Below are 15,853 nucleotides of genomic sequence, written 5' to 3'. Positions count from 1 at the left end.
ACATGTCAAACGCAAGCTGCGTGCCTTCAATGCGAGTGACACGGCAGATGGAGAGGAAACGCCCCGACGCTGCTTTTAGATGTCGGACTTTAGCCTGGGTTGTCCTCATCGCAAGATGGTGGCCGAAACGATCAATAAAGGGAATTGGAAACATTTTCAGCAATTACGGTACTTTGCAGCGGTGCTCGATCGCTACCAAGTACGCCAACGACAGCGCTGTACAAATCGCGAGAGCCGTCTTCTGAATAACGGACTGTACCTGCGTCTTGCGCAACTGCCCGAGTTGCTTGCGCAGATCGTTGGCGTTCTGCTGCAGCCCGTGCAGGTGCAGCTGCATCTGAAGGCGGCTGACGTTGTTCAGCGGCGTCGAGTTGGACGGCGGCGGCGGCATCAGGGCCAGCGGGGCCGACGGCGTGTGAGCTGCCGATCACAACGGGACACGGGAGGGGGAGGGGGGTTCACGGTGAGGTCGGGGTCAATGCAAGCCGATTAATTCAGCGAGCGCCGGTCGCCCCGCGGGGCGCGTTACAGTAAGTACGCACAAAACAAATCGAGACATACGCACGGCGTGTGTATGAGCAGAGCAGCAAACCTCTAATGGCTCACTGGAGAAACGTGAGCTCATGCTATTAGTAAACCCATTCGGAGGTGCAATTAGTTGGCCCGGTTGTGACACACAAGGGGGATAACCATGCGCTTATCTTAAACACACCGCTGAGGGAGTGAGGCTAGCTCCCAAAACGCACACACACACAAAAGTCTCCTGACAGTGTCCCATCGACGACCAAACAAGACTGGGAAAGCCGCCCAAGTACCAAGCAAATGTTTAGAGACAGAAAGAAAGGAGGGGGGGGGGCTGACGAGGGAGGGGGTCCGCACCAAAACAGGAGGTGAGAGGTCAAAAGGAGAAATGAAATGGCAACTACCTTTCTTCTTTAGCCGTCCTGCTGGAATGTAGAAAGATCCGGTTACTCAGATCATAGGAAGAGGGAATTTTGCAAATACAATCGTTCTGCGTTCGCAAATTAGAAGCGTTGTGAGCAGATCGGCTTGAGAAAACTGTCAGCTGAAATATAGTTATGGAAAAGTTCGGAGTGAAACCTGACCTGACCCTTTCAAATGACAAAATGATCCCAACCGTAAGTACCAGAAGACTGGAAATTCTAAGTTGGCTGGCGGAAAGATCGAGCCACAGCTGTGGAGCCATTTTCTGCCAGATGCGGAAGAAGGGTCGTCTTCTCCCAAATTCTTTTAGCACGCCCCCTAACTTGAGCCACTGAATTGATTCAACAGATTCATCTAAGTCGGAAGTTTTTCCAGCGAGTTATTTCATGGAATCACCCGAGTGTGAATTTTCTCATTAAGAACGCCGGTTTGCGTCAGCAAATCAGTTCAACCGAAGTATCCACGTCTGAATCGGCAGTGATTTTGCAGAGTGCACTCACTTAAATAAGCAGTTGTTGAGAATGATCTGAGTCTGAATCAGGTGAGTCAGCTGACAGCTGATTCCACGCATCATCCACGTCTGCGTCGCTGGAGCTTCGGTTGAGCTCAAGACAGTCAACGGATTCGATCGGACTCGATGAAGTGTGTCTGCATTGGCGGTAAGTCTACTTAGTCGAGTCAGCGAACCAACTGAATCGAACAACACGAATGTTTTGGGTGAGCCCGTTGAACTGAATCAAGTATTTCCTGCGAGTCCGAGACACAAACTAGTGAACCGATCCCCCCCAGTAATCCGAGATTACGGTTTCTAACTCCGCTAATTCACGTCAGTGAACCGATTCGACCGAATCATCAATCTGACTCCGCAGTGCTTATCGAGTCCGCTCTTTCAAGTTAGGGAGCCGATTGAACGAAATCGAGTCTGAGGAAGAAAACTCCTCTGATTCAGTTTTTTCAATCACTCTGCATTGGTCAAATGAGATCAAAAGTTTTTTTTTTTACGAGTAGCGCAACCAGAGTTTCCTCCTGGAAGTAAATGTGACGACAAGGCAAAGGTTTTATTTTTCACCTTGAGCCACTCAAGAGTTTTGAATTTCACGTAGAAATACGTGTGAACAAACGACAAGGTCTACAACCAAACTTGTTGTCGGCGTCCGAGTGTCTCATACTCACTTCCAGTGGCGGAGCCGTCGCTGTTGGTGTCGGTCTTGTCGCTGGAAGAGAAAGGTAATGTCCGTAAGAAGTCAGCTCCCTGGTCCGGGGGGCAGCCCGCCATCATGCAGAGGCGCAGCAAGCCGCATCTGAGGGATCAACGGCCACAGGGCAAGCACATTACAGTGCTAACTCGAAAAGCAGAAACAACGAGGCGTTGCCACGCCTGCATTGTGTCCGGAAAGCGAAATGTTGACACGTCCGGGACTCGAAAAACGGCGTCCTTGTGTAGTCTTTGAAATTGTTACTTGCTCGTACTTTCTCATTTTCTGCATATTTACATTTTCGTTCTTTCACTTTTACTCCACTACATTTCGCTCATGACCCTGGGGAAGATGCTTCCCCCCCCCCGCCGTACTACAATCAAGTGTAATTGCACATCCACTCCACTAGTTGGCAGTGGCGCCATTTTTATTGCCGCATGCCAACGTGGCGTCGAACTTTAAAGATGAAGGGGCCGAGGCGGGCTCGAACATCTTACGTGCTGTCACTGTCTGGCGCTCTGGTCAGGACGCTCTGGACCAAGCCGGTCAGACTGGCAATCTGCTTCTCCATGGCCTCCATTCGCTCGAGACGATGATCCCTGTCGGAGAACGCAAGCGTCCGATCGCGAGTCAACTTCAACATCAGAATACTCATCGTTATTCGGAGTACATTTCAAGGCCTCGAAAGCCACCTCCCGCGCTCCGACTGACCTGCTCGCATCGGCATCCGGACCGGACAGCGGTGACCCGAAACCCGGCGTGGCCCTGCCCCCCTCCCCGGGTCCGGCGGTGAGGCAGAGAGCCTCAGAGCCAGAACTGGGTCTGGATTTGGGACTGTCCATAAACACGGAGGATGCCGAGTCCTTCCGAAAATTCTGCCTGACCGGCGAAGCCCGGTTGGGCGCGCTGGAGTACGAGTCTCTGTCCCGTAAGTGCATGTCGGGGATCTTCTGCGGGGACGACGGCGGCATGCGGAAGCCCATGCCCAGTGTGGCCGAGTACGTGTCAGAGTACAGTGAGCCCCCGGGCTTGTAGAGAGAATCATCCAGCTCCCCCTGCAGGGCGGCGGCGGAGTACGTGCTGAGCGAGCGTACGGAGCCGCGGCGGTACAAGCCCGAGGACGCGGGGAAACTGAAGGGATCGCCGATGGCCGCTAGCGACTGCGTGGAGGCGATGCTGAGGCGGCCCTCGTGCATCAAGCTGTAAGGGTCCGCGTACAGCGACTCGTTCTTCATCAGAGCCAAGTTCTTCGCCGAGACCTCCTCGTCCGGCTTGACGTCTCGCCGCTCCAGGATGGCGCTGGGTGAGGGCGAGAGGCCCGCGTTGGCCGCGTGGGCGGCGGCCACGGCGACGTGGTGAGGGTGGCGGCCCTGCTCGTGGGGCACGGCGTAGGAGGCCTGGCGCCCGCTGCTGTAAGAGAGGCGCGAGCGGGACGGCGAGCCCGAGGAGCCCGACGACGAGGGGAGCGTGTTGAGGCGGCGAGTCGGGGAGGAGTCACGGGACGAGTACACCATCTCCCTCTGAAATCGAGACGAGGACCACGGTTACCGTGGAGATGCGACAAACTGACAGCGGTAAACGGCAACGTTAAAGACGCTTTCTATCCATTTTTGTGGAGCATCATAAAGTTTATGGCCACCAAAAGACAAACAATCAGTTCTTATTGCATTCAATGCTCAAATCATTGCGACTTTCCAGCAACACAGTTTACCGGCTGCTACGGCTCCAAACTATGCCCAATACATAAATGTATAGACATATACACAGAAATAATATCTATATATCGATATCTCTATCTAGAGAGAGAGAGGGACACAATTTATTGTTTGGTGACAAACCACAATATTAGGTACACCGACACGTCTGCTTAGCCATTTGTCATTGTCACCATATGGATTGTTAATGGTAAAAAATGGCTGAGCAGGGTTTGTGTTAAATGATTAAAAAAAAAAAAAAAAATCGGTCTCCCTCTGGCTTTTCTTGATCATCGCTGACGCGGAAATGTTGAAAAAAAAAAAATGCTGGTTTTAACTCGGCGACGGTCGTCAACAGATGGTCGACTCAAGAAAGTAAACATTTCCAGGAGGAATAGCTCCTGAAATCACCGGAGAAACAACAAATACAACAACTCGCTAAAAATGCTCATTAGTTCTGCTTTAAAGGCTGCAAATGTTTTTCCGAAAACGACTAAATTACGCAATGTAAACGCTGAGAGAGGGAGAGTGTATTCTAACGTGAGAGCAGAAAACACTCCGGTTATGTTTCTTTCCAACCCAAAAAGGTCAAAGGTCAAAGTGACCCACTGCACATTTTCCATTATATTGTAAAATAATGCTTTATATAATCCGACATTCGTTTGTATGATACGGCAAAAAAAAAAGTTTTCATTCATGACTCTCTCGACCTTGTGGCCCTCGCTCACCCGCAGGTCGCCGTTGGCCAGGTGGGCGGCGGCCGGGTAGGAGGCGTAGACGGGCTCCTTGCGATAGATCTTGATGACGCTGCGGTCCTGGATGTCGCGCACGTCTTCCAGCTCGTAGAAGACGTTGCGCGCCTCGTCCTTGATCAGCACGGCCGTGTTGGGCGACTTGAGCATGCCCGCCGTCAGCTTCTGCGGGAACATGTGCACGATGAGGGCGTGCAGCGTGTCCAGGCTGCTCAGCTCGTGGGTGATGTGCACGCGCCGCGTCTCGTCGCCGTACTGCAGGAAGAGCACGCCTAGAAAAAAAAAAAGAGAAGAAAATAGAAACAGTAAATCCAATTGATCACCTCTCTAATGATAAACCACACACACACACACCTGTGGGTATTTTTAAAGTCTTTTGTCACTATTTTTTTGTTGTTTTTGTTCTAGTGCTTTTTTTGAGCCTTCTGTACTGATTGCTATTTTTTTTTTAATGAAATTAATGCACATGATTTTTTTTTCCAAAACACAAAATCTATTTGGATCATTATGAGGATTTTCTTTTTTAATTATACCCAGATTTTTTAATTCTATCCTGTTAAAACAATTCACTGGCTCCATCTGAAATGTGGTTTTATCTCTTTCTGGAAAAAGAAGTCTTCATATGTAACTTCATCTGATTGATTCTCGCATATTACTTCCAATATGGACACTCGGACATACTGCAACATCTCGATTTGAGCTGATATTTCTGATATGTGTCTTGACGCCTGACTAACCTGCATATTCATCTTGGTAGAGCGCGGTCCAAACACACAAAGAACACACAAAGCAAAGAAAGAACCAGTTGTTAAAAGTCAGACATGTTGTGGTGCCGGAAAACCCAAAATGTGCACATGCAAAATGACAACAAGCCGGATAGAAACCATTTCCAATGGATTGTGAAAAGACTAAAATACTCAGAATGATTGAAATAACATAAAAATACTACGGGTAAATCAATTAAAATAATGACACAACACAATAGATTAACTAACTACTCACCTAACAGAACAAAAGTGGGGAAAAAAAGAAAAAAAGAAAAAGTTCACGGATACATTTTCCAAGCTATTTCCAAATTAAGCACTGGACTTAAAACTCCAATGCCAATGCATGTACCAGGAAAGGATGTAGCGCGTGTTCGTGTGTGTGTGAGTGTGTGTGTGTCTGTGCTACATGCTGACCTGGAGACCGTAGCTTATTCTGGCTGGCGGAACGCGACAGGGGCAGGCTCTGGCGGAAGCGGTTCATCCTGTTGAAGCCGATGGGCACGTCGGCCTCGGACATGGTCTCCAGGGACTCAGCGGAGGCGAAGGACAGCTTGGTGGCCTGGTCGGCGAGCCCCGACTGGGTGGACTGGGAATGGCGAGGGCTGCGACTCTATTGCGGGGAGACGACATGACGACATGGTGAGGACAAGCTGGTGGAGGATGACGCCGCATGGAGAACATGAGTGACAAACAAAACGCAGTCGAAGGTTGTCCCACAGCGTTGCTTAAGCTGCGTCATGTTTCTCGGACTTTTGCACACGTTCCCTGGCGCACTAATCCAAACTTTGGATCTCCTGAGCTGCCGCAAACTTTAAACGACAACCTTTTTTTTTTTTGCAAAGCTCATGCAAATTTGGAGCTGGCACACTGTGGATTCAGGGCAGCTGGGCCCAAGCTCAGCAGACCGGCTGGCTGATTCTCTGGCACAGAGGTTGTTGTAATGAGCTCCCACAATGCTCTCTGCTGCTTGTTTGGAGGGAGGACCAATATGATGTACGCTTCCTTTTTGACACTGGACAGCTGGGTCCTGATCAAATTCTTATACGGAGAGTGCCACGTCCTATCGTTATTCCAAATAAATTAAAGATAAAATCAAATCAAATAAAATAATAAAATAAAATAAATGTATACAGCTAAACAGATTCTATAGTTTATTTAAAAAAATGTTGAAAAAAAAAAAGGAATTTCCGCATTGCGTGCATTTTAAAGGGGCTTTTCTTACTTATTTCAAGCAAAACGAAAATAGCTTTAAATAGCATTATTGGACGCATCCGCAATGTTTAGTCAGCTCCATTATTCATTATTTTTTGCCCTAAAGCCACTTCTCACTTGATACTCCCCTCTATCTATATTTATAGGTGCCGGCCTTCTGTCAGTGAACATGCATAATTTAGTCACCCCCCCCCCCATGATACAGTCGTGCGATAGTGTTCAGCAGACAGTATGCAAGCGTGTGAAGCAACATACGTGTGGCGCAATACGAGACGCTGCACTTTCTTGCTTTGCTGGCTTGTTTGTCTCAGGCCTTGTCGGGTGTGGGCTGCGGTCATTTAGCACGCAAAGCAGAAAAGTTTACAGTCCTTGCAAGAGCCTGGGTATTAGAATTGTTTATCTGACTGTGTTTTTTTTTTATTGCCGTAGAAAATCAAAGCGCAACAACTCACAGGGTCTTAAAGATGTCCAAGTGTTTTGTATTCTTATTGTGTTCTATCTTGAAAGAGGGGAAAGGAAATATTTAGACTGCTTCAAAGTTACCAAGAAGACAACAAAACATGACATTTTTCTGTCGCTATTTCACAGCATCAATAATGAATCATTCGTTGTCCACCTTCCCGCTTCCCGATTTTTTTTTTTTTAAAGCAATGGACACATTTTCGACAGTACTCCATTACACATAATTACACAAAATCTGCATGACAATATTTGTATATTATGCCCGTGTAAACTTCGGCTGTGCTGATATGCTGCAAGTGAGAACTGGATAAACGGCCAGTTAAAAAAAGGTTTGTCAAAAACGTAATTTTTTGGATGATTTCAAAGCACTTTCAGTTTCATTCATCATAATTAGCTGCTAGCAAACCCATTTTAGAGCATTTTTGTGCTTAGCCTCACTGCAAGCTGACTGTCACAGTAAAATAATGAAACTGCAACTAAAATGAATTCTTTTTTTTCCCCTTCGCACCAGCTAGCTAGCTAGCTAACTTACAGTTTATAATTGCATCACATTTAAGAACGTTAAAAAAAAAAAAAAAATCGCAATGAATGTATTTCAGATCAGCACAGCTTTTGAGCCGAAGATAAAGATCAGGCAGTGAATCTCGGCGTGCACTTTGGCCAAATGAGGCGGTTTGGACAGAACATGCAACGTATCATCAGAGAAAATGGCGAACGGCACGTAAAAAAGCAGATTGTTTGCGTGGGCTTTTCATCCTGTTAGGTTCACTGATGACTCAAGAAAGTCCGTAGGTGTGAAAGTGAGTTTGAGATTGAACCTTTCAATTATTTTGGGTTTGCCTGAGGAAATCGTATCAAACGCTTTGACTTGCATAGCGGCTGCAACCGACCACCACAAAGTCACGTGACATTCTCCAGGATGCGAGAATATCCGTCAAACGTTTCTCGATCGGCAGGTCCTGATGTCTGATAATCACAATTCCTCAGCGCCTATTCTGCGGGTTTTTTAAAAAAAATTTTATTCCCTCTCACTTCTACAAAGTTTACACTTCCAGGAATACGCTCGTCTTTGTAGCTCATTTGTCATCTCTCGGGAGTGCAGTGGCATACATTTGCTTTCTTCTCTGCACATAAATTGAGCGAGTTGTCCTCGCTTGCCATTCAGCCACCTTCGTGATTACTCTCAGGCCAATCTTCTGCCCGGACACACAATCCTCCCCCGAGCGCCCCCCCCCCCTCTTCCTTCCTTTTCCCCTTACAAGACAACCGGGGCTTTCTAATAGCGGCAGCCATCATTGCATGAAGCAAATTGCTTAGCCGGGGAATAAACAGAAAGGAAAATGGTGCCCTGAAGACAACGGCGAGCCAGACATAAAGTCGGACTTTTATGATCTTTTCTCCGTCAATCAAATAACATCTCATCTCATACTTTTTAAGAGGACTGCAGTTAAGGTCCGTCAAGTCGCTTTTCCTCTTTTATTTTGAATCGGTGCCGAGATCACATTTTATTGGCGAAAAGACTTTCAGGGAATTTCCCACGATGCACCTGGCTGTTTATTCGACGTGTCCCGACAAAACTCGTCTACCCGTATTTGGATTTTTCTTATGGGGAATATCGCAATGGAGATACTTCATCTCAATGACGACCAAAGGGACATTTTTATTGATTTATTGATTTATTTAGTGCTGTTGATGATTTTGTGATGCCTACAGCTTGAAAAATAGGACAATGACAACCTCCGAGAGTGAAAATTAGGAATCGGAAGGTTGTCAAGAAGAAATGACAAATAAGGAAATGACAAAAGAACGCATTATCGTAAGCAAACACGCCCGTGTCCCGGCTGCTCAGTAGAATATTGCAAAGTCAACAATTAGTTGACAATAAAATTCATCTTTTTTTTTTCGTTTGAACGGTTAAAGAAAATTTACCCTTGGTGAGAATTAAACGCGTCTTGACCCAGGCTGCCCGGTATAATATCGCTAAGCTCACAATCGGTCGGCAATTAATTGATCATTATTTTATCCCCCCCAAAAATAATCATCAGGAAGGAAGGGCAACAAAATGGGAGCGACGCAGCTGAACTTATGTTAAAGAAATTTAAGTTTTGTCTTTCTCATCTGTATGTTTTGTCTGTTTGGTTTTGTCATTTTATCAAGTTTCAAACTACAGCTATGCTTACAGGTGTGGTCCATTTTGTTAATATCCAATTCTCCCTTTTTGCATGTGCATTCTTATCCTGCTGGCCTTTCACGGAACTTTCCGACAGCCTCCTATGGGTGCCAGGTACGGCTCCATCGCAGATGTGACTCCCCAACGTCAGATCCCTTTTCTGTAAACACCTTCCTTGGGGCGTTGATGACCTCTGTTCAAATCTCTAACCCTGAGTAGATAAAGTGAGACTCGCTCGCTTTTAAGGCTGTAACTTATGAATTAGGGAGGTCCAGCACAAGGCTTGGTATCTCTAAAGCAACAATATCGTCACGGCCAGAAAGATAACTTGTATGTGTCGGGCCTTGTGAAAATACACCATACACCAAAAGATGTCTTGTAATCTGAAACCATTTGAATAGGCTGGAAGAGTGTGATGGAGTCAAAGGTCAAGTTTCCCATTCTGTCTGTATTGCATATTCAAATTGCTTATGCTGATGCAAATAAAAACCACGTGTGCAGTCCAACACGCTGGCTTCTCCTCTGACTGCAGGGGGCTGCTCCGCGCGTGACAAAAGACAATCTTGGCCGGTTGATTCATTTGTTCAGGCTTGTTTTGATAGAAACATCCTTGACAACTTACAACCCTTTAGCCGATCGGAACTCATTTGGGACGCTCGAATCAAAGTTTTTCAAGACGGATGAAGTGAGAATTGCAAAAGTTGAGCCAGGAGCAGACAAAGTGAACAAGCCGTTCTAAAACGCTGCTACGGCTTTTTTGGAAATTGTTGCCATTGCAAATAAAGTTGAATTGACGAGCTTGTCGGCTGCAGACGCTAAAGGCTATCATTAGGCTCGCGAGCGCCACTCGAGTTTCCATCAATCACAAAATGCGCAGAGTGAGAGATAAATTGCCGCGCATCTCGCTATGGGTCAAGGAACTCGGCTATTGATATTCACTGACATTTCCACCCTGTCGCGCTGATAGCCGAGCCGGAATGGAAGGAGTGTCGGGGGGGCGAATACACAAGCCTGAGGGCTTTTTTTTTTTTTCATCCCCGGGCTCTCACACATCAATACTCGCATTGTTTAGCACAAGCTCCTCCGTGCCAACTTCCGTGAGAGACAACGGCCCACCGTGAGGAGATTTGACTGTTGGAGCAGGTGATCAATACGTCTTAACAGCGAGTATTTCTTCTGCCGAGGTGTGCGTTAAAAAAAGCAAAATGTGCCATCTCTCTCTATATATATATATATATTTTTTTTTTTCATTTATTTGCAGGAGCCTTGAGGGCTGAGCAGACAGCTAAACTGGAGGTCGTCTTTACAGTACATCATGCTCAAAGGCCACTAGAGTGCCAACATTTATGGCCTGCAAGTAAACAAGAGACCCAAGACCACAATTCCAGTTCAAGTACTAGTAGTGTCACAAAAAAAAACAAAAAAACATTTTCATTGGAAAAATCGGTCTTTATTTTATAGATGTGAGCGCGTCAAATCAAACCGAATCGCTCCACTTCAAAATATAACGTGGTTGAATTTGGATCACGCCTCATATATGGATTGATGACTTTTATCGAATGACCCCTAATATACATATATACACCTTCATAAAACGCCAAAAAGAGCAACCCGATAAAAATGTAGCAGCGAGCCGGCCCATTTCCTTCTTTGACGTTTTGCATGACAAGCTTGGAGCAAATTAATTACATACACTGCGCATGCGGCCATGCAAAACTCTCAAAGATTTCTTTATTTTTATTCTTTTATAGGCGACGCACTTAAAAATAATTGTGTAAGTCACGAGGGGGCTTAAAACGTTTTGGAACCATTAATGCAAACAAATACAAAACCAGACACAAACAAGTCAACAAACTTTTTTTGTTGAACGTGCAGCACTGACCTTAAAGCTCCAGTAGTTGGGTTGTTGCTGCGATGTTTTCCGTGGCACCGAAAAAGAGACAAAAGACCATTTTAGTCTGCCAAATGAAATAAAAGAATGCTCGCTCGCTAATCTTGTCTGGTGTGCGCATTCCCGACACGTCGCCTCATCGCGAGCGGAGGTGAACACCCCCCCATTAAAATGGAATCACCCCACAGTCATGCACAAGCGGCCGCTGGCCCCGGAAATACACCCCAAAAAAAAAGATTGGGCAGCGGTCAGGAATTTCAATATTAAATCCCAACCCTTATTCATGCGGCAGGCACTTTTGATTAATCAGTCAGTCGCTGCGTATTAATAAATCCGGAAAAAAAAAAAGGGCGGATTGGTTTGCGTGGTTCTGGCTTGTCTTTCATTTGGAGGCGACATGCAAACTGCACAGAGCAAAATGTTGTTAGCGCTCAGAGAATGGCGTCACTTGGAGGAGCCGAGGATTGAGAAGGAGGCAGGACCCCGCCCCCAAAAGAAAAAAAAATACATCCATGCAGCCATTTTCTACGTAGCGCTTTTCCCGATTCGAGTCGCAGGTGAGATGAAGCCCATCTCAGCTAACTTTGAACACCCCAAACTGATCCTTCATCAATCACACGCCACATTGCGATAAACAACCAGCAGCACAACTTAGACCGGCTTTTAGGGAGTCGAAAATCCACCCCGGCTTTAAATGGCCACATTTGCCAGGCTTGTCCAATCCAATTTGAAGGAGCATCGTGAAAAAAAATACAAAAATAAATCATCGCAGAATAAATCGTAATATTGCGAAGGGGTCAAATTCAAGCGTTCAGCAGCACTTGTCACCATATCCAAGAAGGAACCAACAAGTGTCCGTGCAGAAAACTCCTTTGCGGACACTCCATCAAGTACGTCGTAAATATTAACTCCTCTCTTGGTGACACAACTTTATGGACTCGATTTTGCCACGCAGCTCAAACAAGTCAAGTCACTGCCTCCTTTCCTTCGTATTTCTTTTTCGGTGCTCTCAGCAACAATGACACGCCGAAGTCTTCTGGACTCACATTTTCCCCCCTCATGAAGAACGTAAAAAAAGAATCTTAGCAAATGAAACGCTGCTCGCACATTTTCTCCACAACAGGCGGAGAGCTGAGTGAGAGGAGCTCTGCATTACCTGACCGGCATGTAAAGCAGGCTGCTCTCACTACTACCCTTCCTCCACCGCATGTCGTCATCGCTCAGCACCTCACCAGCAAACGCATCACACTCATTTGGACTTCTGCTCGCTTACACACACACACACACACACATTTCAACCGCAACTGCATAGAATATCGCTTTGTAGGTCGGCATTTCCTGGTTGTCGCCACGACAACCAAAACAAACAACAGGTAGAGGACATATCTGCACACGCATGTCGACACGCTTAAGTCCAGCCTCACCTGCACCAGTCCGCCGCTCCACTCATCCTCCGCCCCCGTCGCACATTATTTAATTCATTACATCAGCTGCTGGGGATTTTTCCTTTTTTTTTGCATTTTCTTCATGAGCGGCAGCAGCAACAGCGGCGGCGGCTTTGCCTGACTGGTCGCAGCGCTGTACTCGCTCCAGCTCCTCCTTCCTCACTCCTCCCTCCTCCTCCACATGCGGGAGATGCGGGTTTTTTTTTTTTCCCGCGTCCTCAGTGGCGCCCCTCACTCTTGCTACGAAAGACTAAAAGACGCGACGTCACCTCCGAATTGGTCGTTCCGAGCACTTAGTCAATTTGCATTTCAACACTCGTCTGCGCAGCCTGACCTTTGCAACGTGACCGTTCCGCCATATGTGGGAGGGGTTGCCACGGCAACTATGGACTCCACCTGAATCGCTCCCCCTCTCCCTCTGTATTTTTTATTGACCGTGTACAACTACAGTTTGAACTTAAATCAATCCAGTTTGTTTTAATAACGCAAGAAAACGCGGGAAATTTACAGCAGTTGATGGGCAACTTAAATAATGAGCCTGGCTTGACGAAGATCCGCCACCTGATTTTACTCTTTGAAACAATATGATCGGGTAAGCAGAGCTGCACAGAGTTTTTGTTGAATACACAGATTGGCGTCATCTTAAGTATATGAAGTGCCGCCTCCGCAAGTGAAAATGCTTTTATTGTCTTGATGGATGCTTGTTTTTTCCCGCCCCCTCAAAAGTGTAGTGAGGCTCAAATAAGATACGGCGCCGAAATGTCACTTAAGGCCGCGGCGTGTACGTCCATGTGAACGAGCGTTGCGTATACCTGTTCTCGGGCGGCCCTCTCCGAGCCTCCCCTCATGCTGGCGTGCGACTGCGAGGGCGACGGCGGGTTATGATGCGGATGCTGCAGCTGCTGCTGCTGCTGCTGGTACTTGCTCTTCAGGTGGTCCATGAAGGCGTCGCGCTTGCGCTCCATGTCGGCCTTGTGCAGGTTGGTGAGCGCCTCCAGGCTCTGCGCCGCCGTCACCGTGTGCCGGTGCTCCGACGTGTGCACCAGGCCCACGTTGGAGAAGCGCCGGCCGCTGTTGCCCAGCGTCCGATATTCCCGCGGGTACTCCAGGTCATCTGTGGAGATCATGTGAGTGCCGCCGCGCTCTGGGTCTGCGGCGGGGCCGAAGACAGGCGGGAAGTGACCGTGGTGGAAGAGATAAGAAGGAGGTAAGGGGGGGGGGGGAAATGGGCTGCGATGTTAGATAGGAGGAGAGTGTCCGGCGCTACGAATGTTTTCAAAGTGCTGGCAAGGCAAAAAAAATGGTGAGCAAAGTAGAAAAGCTTTTGTAACGAATCAAAAGTCAACTTGTTTAGCTGCTTTGTCATCCCAAACACCTTAAACGATCCGTGGATGATGAAAGAAACGTCATATTTCGCGCTTCCTTGACACAACTTTCATTAAAGGGGAAGTATATAAAATAAGAATATGTTACCTGCGCACCTGTGATGCCATTTTCAGTTGACGAAAATGTCCGTCTCCTGAAAATGTGGTTTTGCTGCTAAAATCATATTCAACAAACAAAATATTAACCAGAATGCCATGCTTAGACATTATTGAAATATTTTTGGGGGGGTGACTTCCCCTTCAACTCAAGTATTTTTGATGAAAATATTTCGTTAGTTTACATTTGCTATAATTGGTTGGCTGGCAACCCGTTCAAGGTGTTAGCCCCGCCCACTGCCCAAAGACGGCAGGGAGAGGCTCCAGCACCTCTGTGAGGATAAGCGGCTCGGATTATGGATGAATAATACCGTAACATTGTCTAGCAAAGACAGATGAGCAAAAAAAATCAGAATATTCACATTGGTGTGATGATGAGCACCAATGATGATGACACTGTCATCTGATGCAGTCCAGTGGTCGGGAATAATATCTTTGGATCGTCTCCACTTGACGGACAGCAAAGCTCACAAGCGGCAGAAATGTGGAGGAACATCAAATGTGCATGAAGGTGGATGGAAGCTTTGCCGTGTGAGTTACCTTGTTTGGGATAACAGGCCCTGCTGGCATGTGCTGCAAGAGAAACATGCCAAGGGTTAATTCACAAAAACGTGCAAACAAAAAAAAGCACTATTATAACAAATAGCACTTTGCCAACAGTCACAATTAGTGCATGCATAACTCATGAACACGGTCGACTATGAATGCACTCATGAAAAACATGTTGAGGTCGCATTCAACAGGAAGCAGGTGGACACACAATCCATTCACAAAACGGTTCGTTGGCACACAAAAGAACAAAATGCATTAAAAGAAGAATCGAGTGGAGGGGAGAAGAGCGACGCCAAGAGACTCGCTCTGGAGCCCAAGTCGCGTGCTGACTACTAAATATGTGAAGAGCGGAAAACCACGGCCAGCAAAATTTTCAAACACAATGTATGAAATGCAGCGGCGGGCCGTGCATTCCGCACGTCGGCCTTCGGTGAAGTCGGACTTGAATGTTGCCGTCATTTATGACACCACGGCTGGACAAATGATGTGCAGAAACACGCTTGCACGCGTTTTGGACCAGCTAGCTGGATTCTGATTGGATTAAAAACTAACCGACAAATTCAACACTCGGATATAATATGACATGAATGTGATCAAGATTTCTTTGACCATATGGCACGACTGCAATCACAATGAATGCCATTAAAACGCTACGCGATGCTCTCCTGCGGACAAATCTCGAAATCCAAGCCGCGAAGGACTGCAATTGCCCCACTTAGCCAGTCCATTTATCGCACCCTGGCGTCCGTGAGATGATGAAGTGATAATAAACGGAGGTGAAGCGGGCCAGCGGACTGATAGCGTTAGCATCGAGCAGATATCCACTTTGCACTTCATTAGCTGGTCGTGTGTTTGCTAACAAGTGGCCGGGCTCAAGAGCCCCATCATGACGCGCTGCAAAAATGGAACCGCTGCACCTCGACTTGAGGGAACAAAAAGAAAATTGGCAGTAAAACGATAACTGTGCCATCCTCTCGCCTGAATGCGAGACAATGACTTTGGCGCGCAAACGCGAGAGGCCTGAGGTGTGAAAAAAAAGCCGGAAAGACTTAGAAGGCCATCGTCTTTCTAAGCTGCGTGGGTCGAGATAGCAAAGAATAGAAAAATGGGAATTCAAGCTCGATGCCGGCGTCGTTGGCACCTCAATATATCTTCACATAAGCCAAAGAAAAGAACACTGACAACAAAAAAGAGTGGTAGCCTTGACAATCGAGGAAAAACTTTGTGATGAAGACAGACTGAATGCTAACGTGCTAACATGCAGTCAGGTCAGTCTTCAAAACTGG

General features: G+C 47.0%; 1 protein-coding gene across 1 annotated transcript in view; it reads right to left on the bottom strand.

The window, feature by feature from the left end:
* Positions 1 to 15,853, bottom strand: part of srcin1a (SRC kinase signaling inhibitor 1a) — a 59,408-nt gene that overhangs the window by 13,792 nt on the left and 29,763 nt on the right. The window contains 11 exon segments of the mRNA XM_088317749.1: positions 260 to 420; positions 927 to 947; positions 2,119 to 2,246; positions 2,639 to 2,740; positions 2,853 to 3,661; positions 4,564 to 4,859; positions 5,325 to 5,336; positions 5,769 to 5,964; positions 11,081 to 11,107; positions 13,347 to 13,684; positions 14,556 to 14,588. Coding sequence (XP_088173875.1) covers positions 260 to 420; positions 927 to 947; positions 2,119 to 2,246; positions 2,639 to 2,740; positions 2,853 to 3,661; positions 4,564 to 4,859; positions 5,325 to 5,336; positions 5,769 to 5,964; positions 11,081 to 11,107; positions 13,347 to 13,684; positions 14,556 to 14,588 — 2,123 coding nt within the window.

Source organism: Idiotropiscis lumnitzeri, chromosome 15, assembly GCF_059441095.1.
Source record: "Idiotropiscis lumnitzeri isolate Australia: NSW breed Sydney's pygmy pipehorse chromosome 15, RoL_Ilum_1.0, whole genome shotgun sequence".
NCBI lineage: Eukaryota > Metazoa > Chordata > Actinopteri > Syngnathiformes > Syngnathidae > Idiotropiscis > Idiotropiscis lumnitzeri.
The sequence above is the reverse complement of the archived record's forward strand: the minus strand, read 5'-3'. Positions and strand labels throughout refer to the sequence as shown.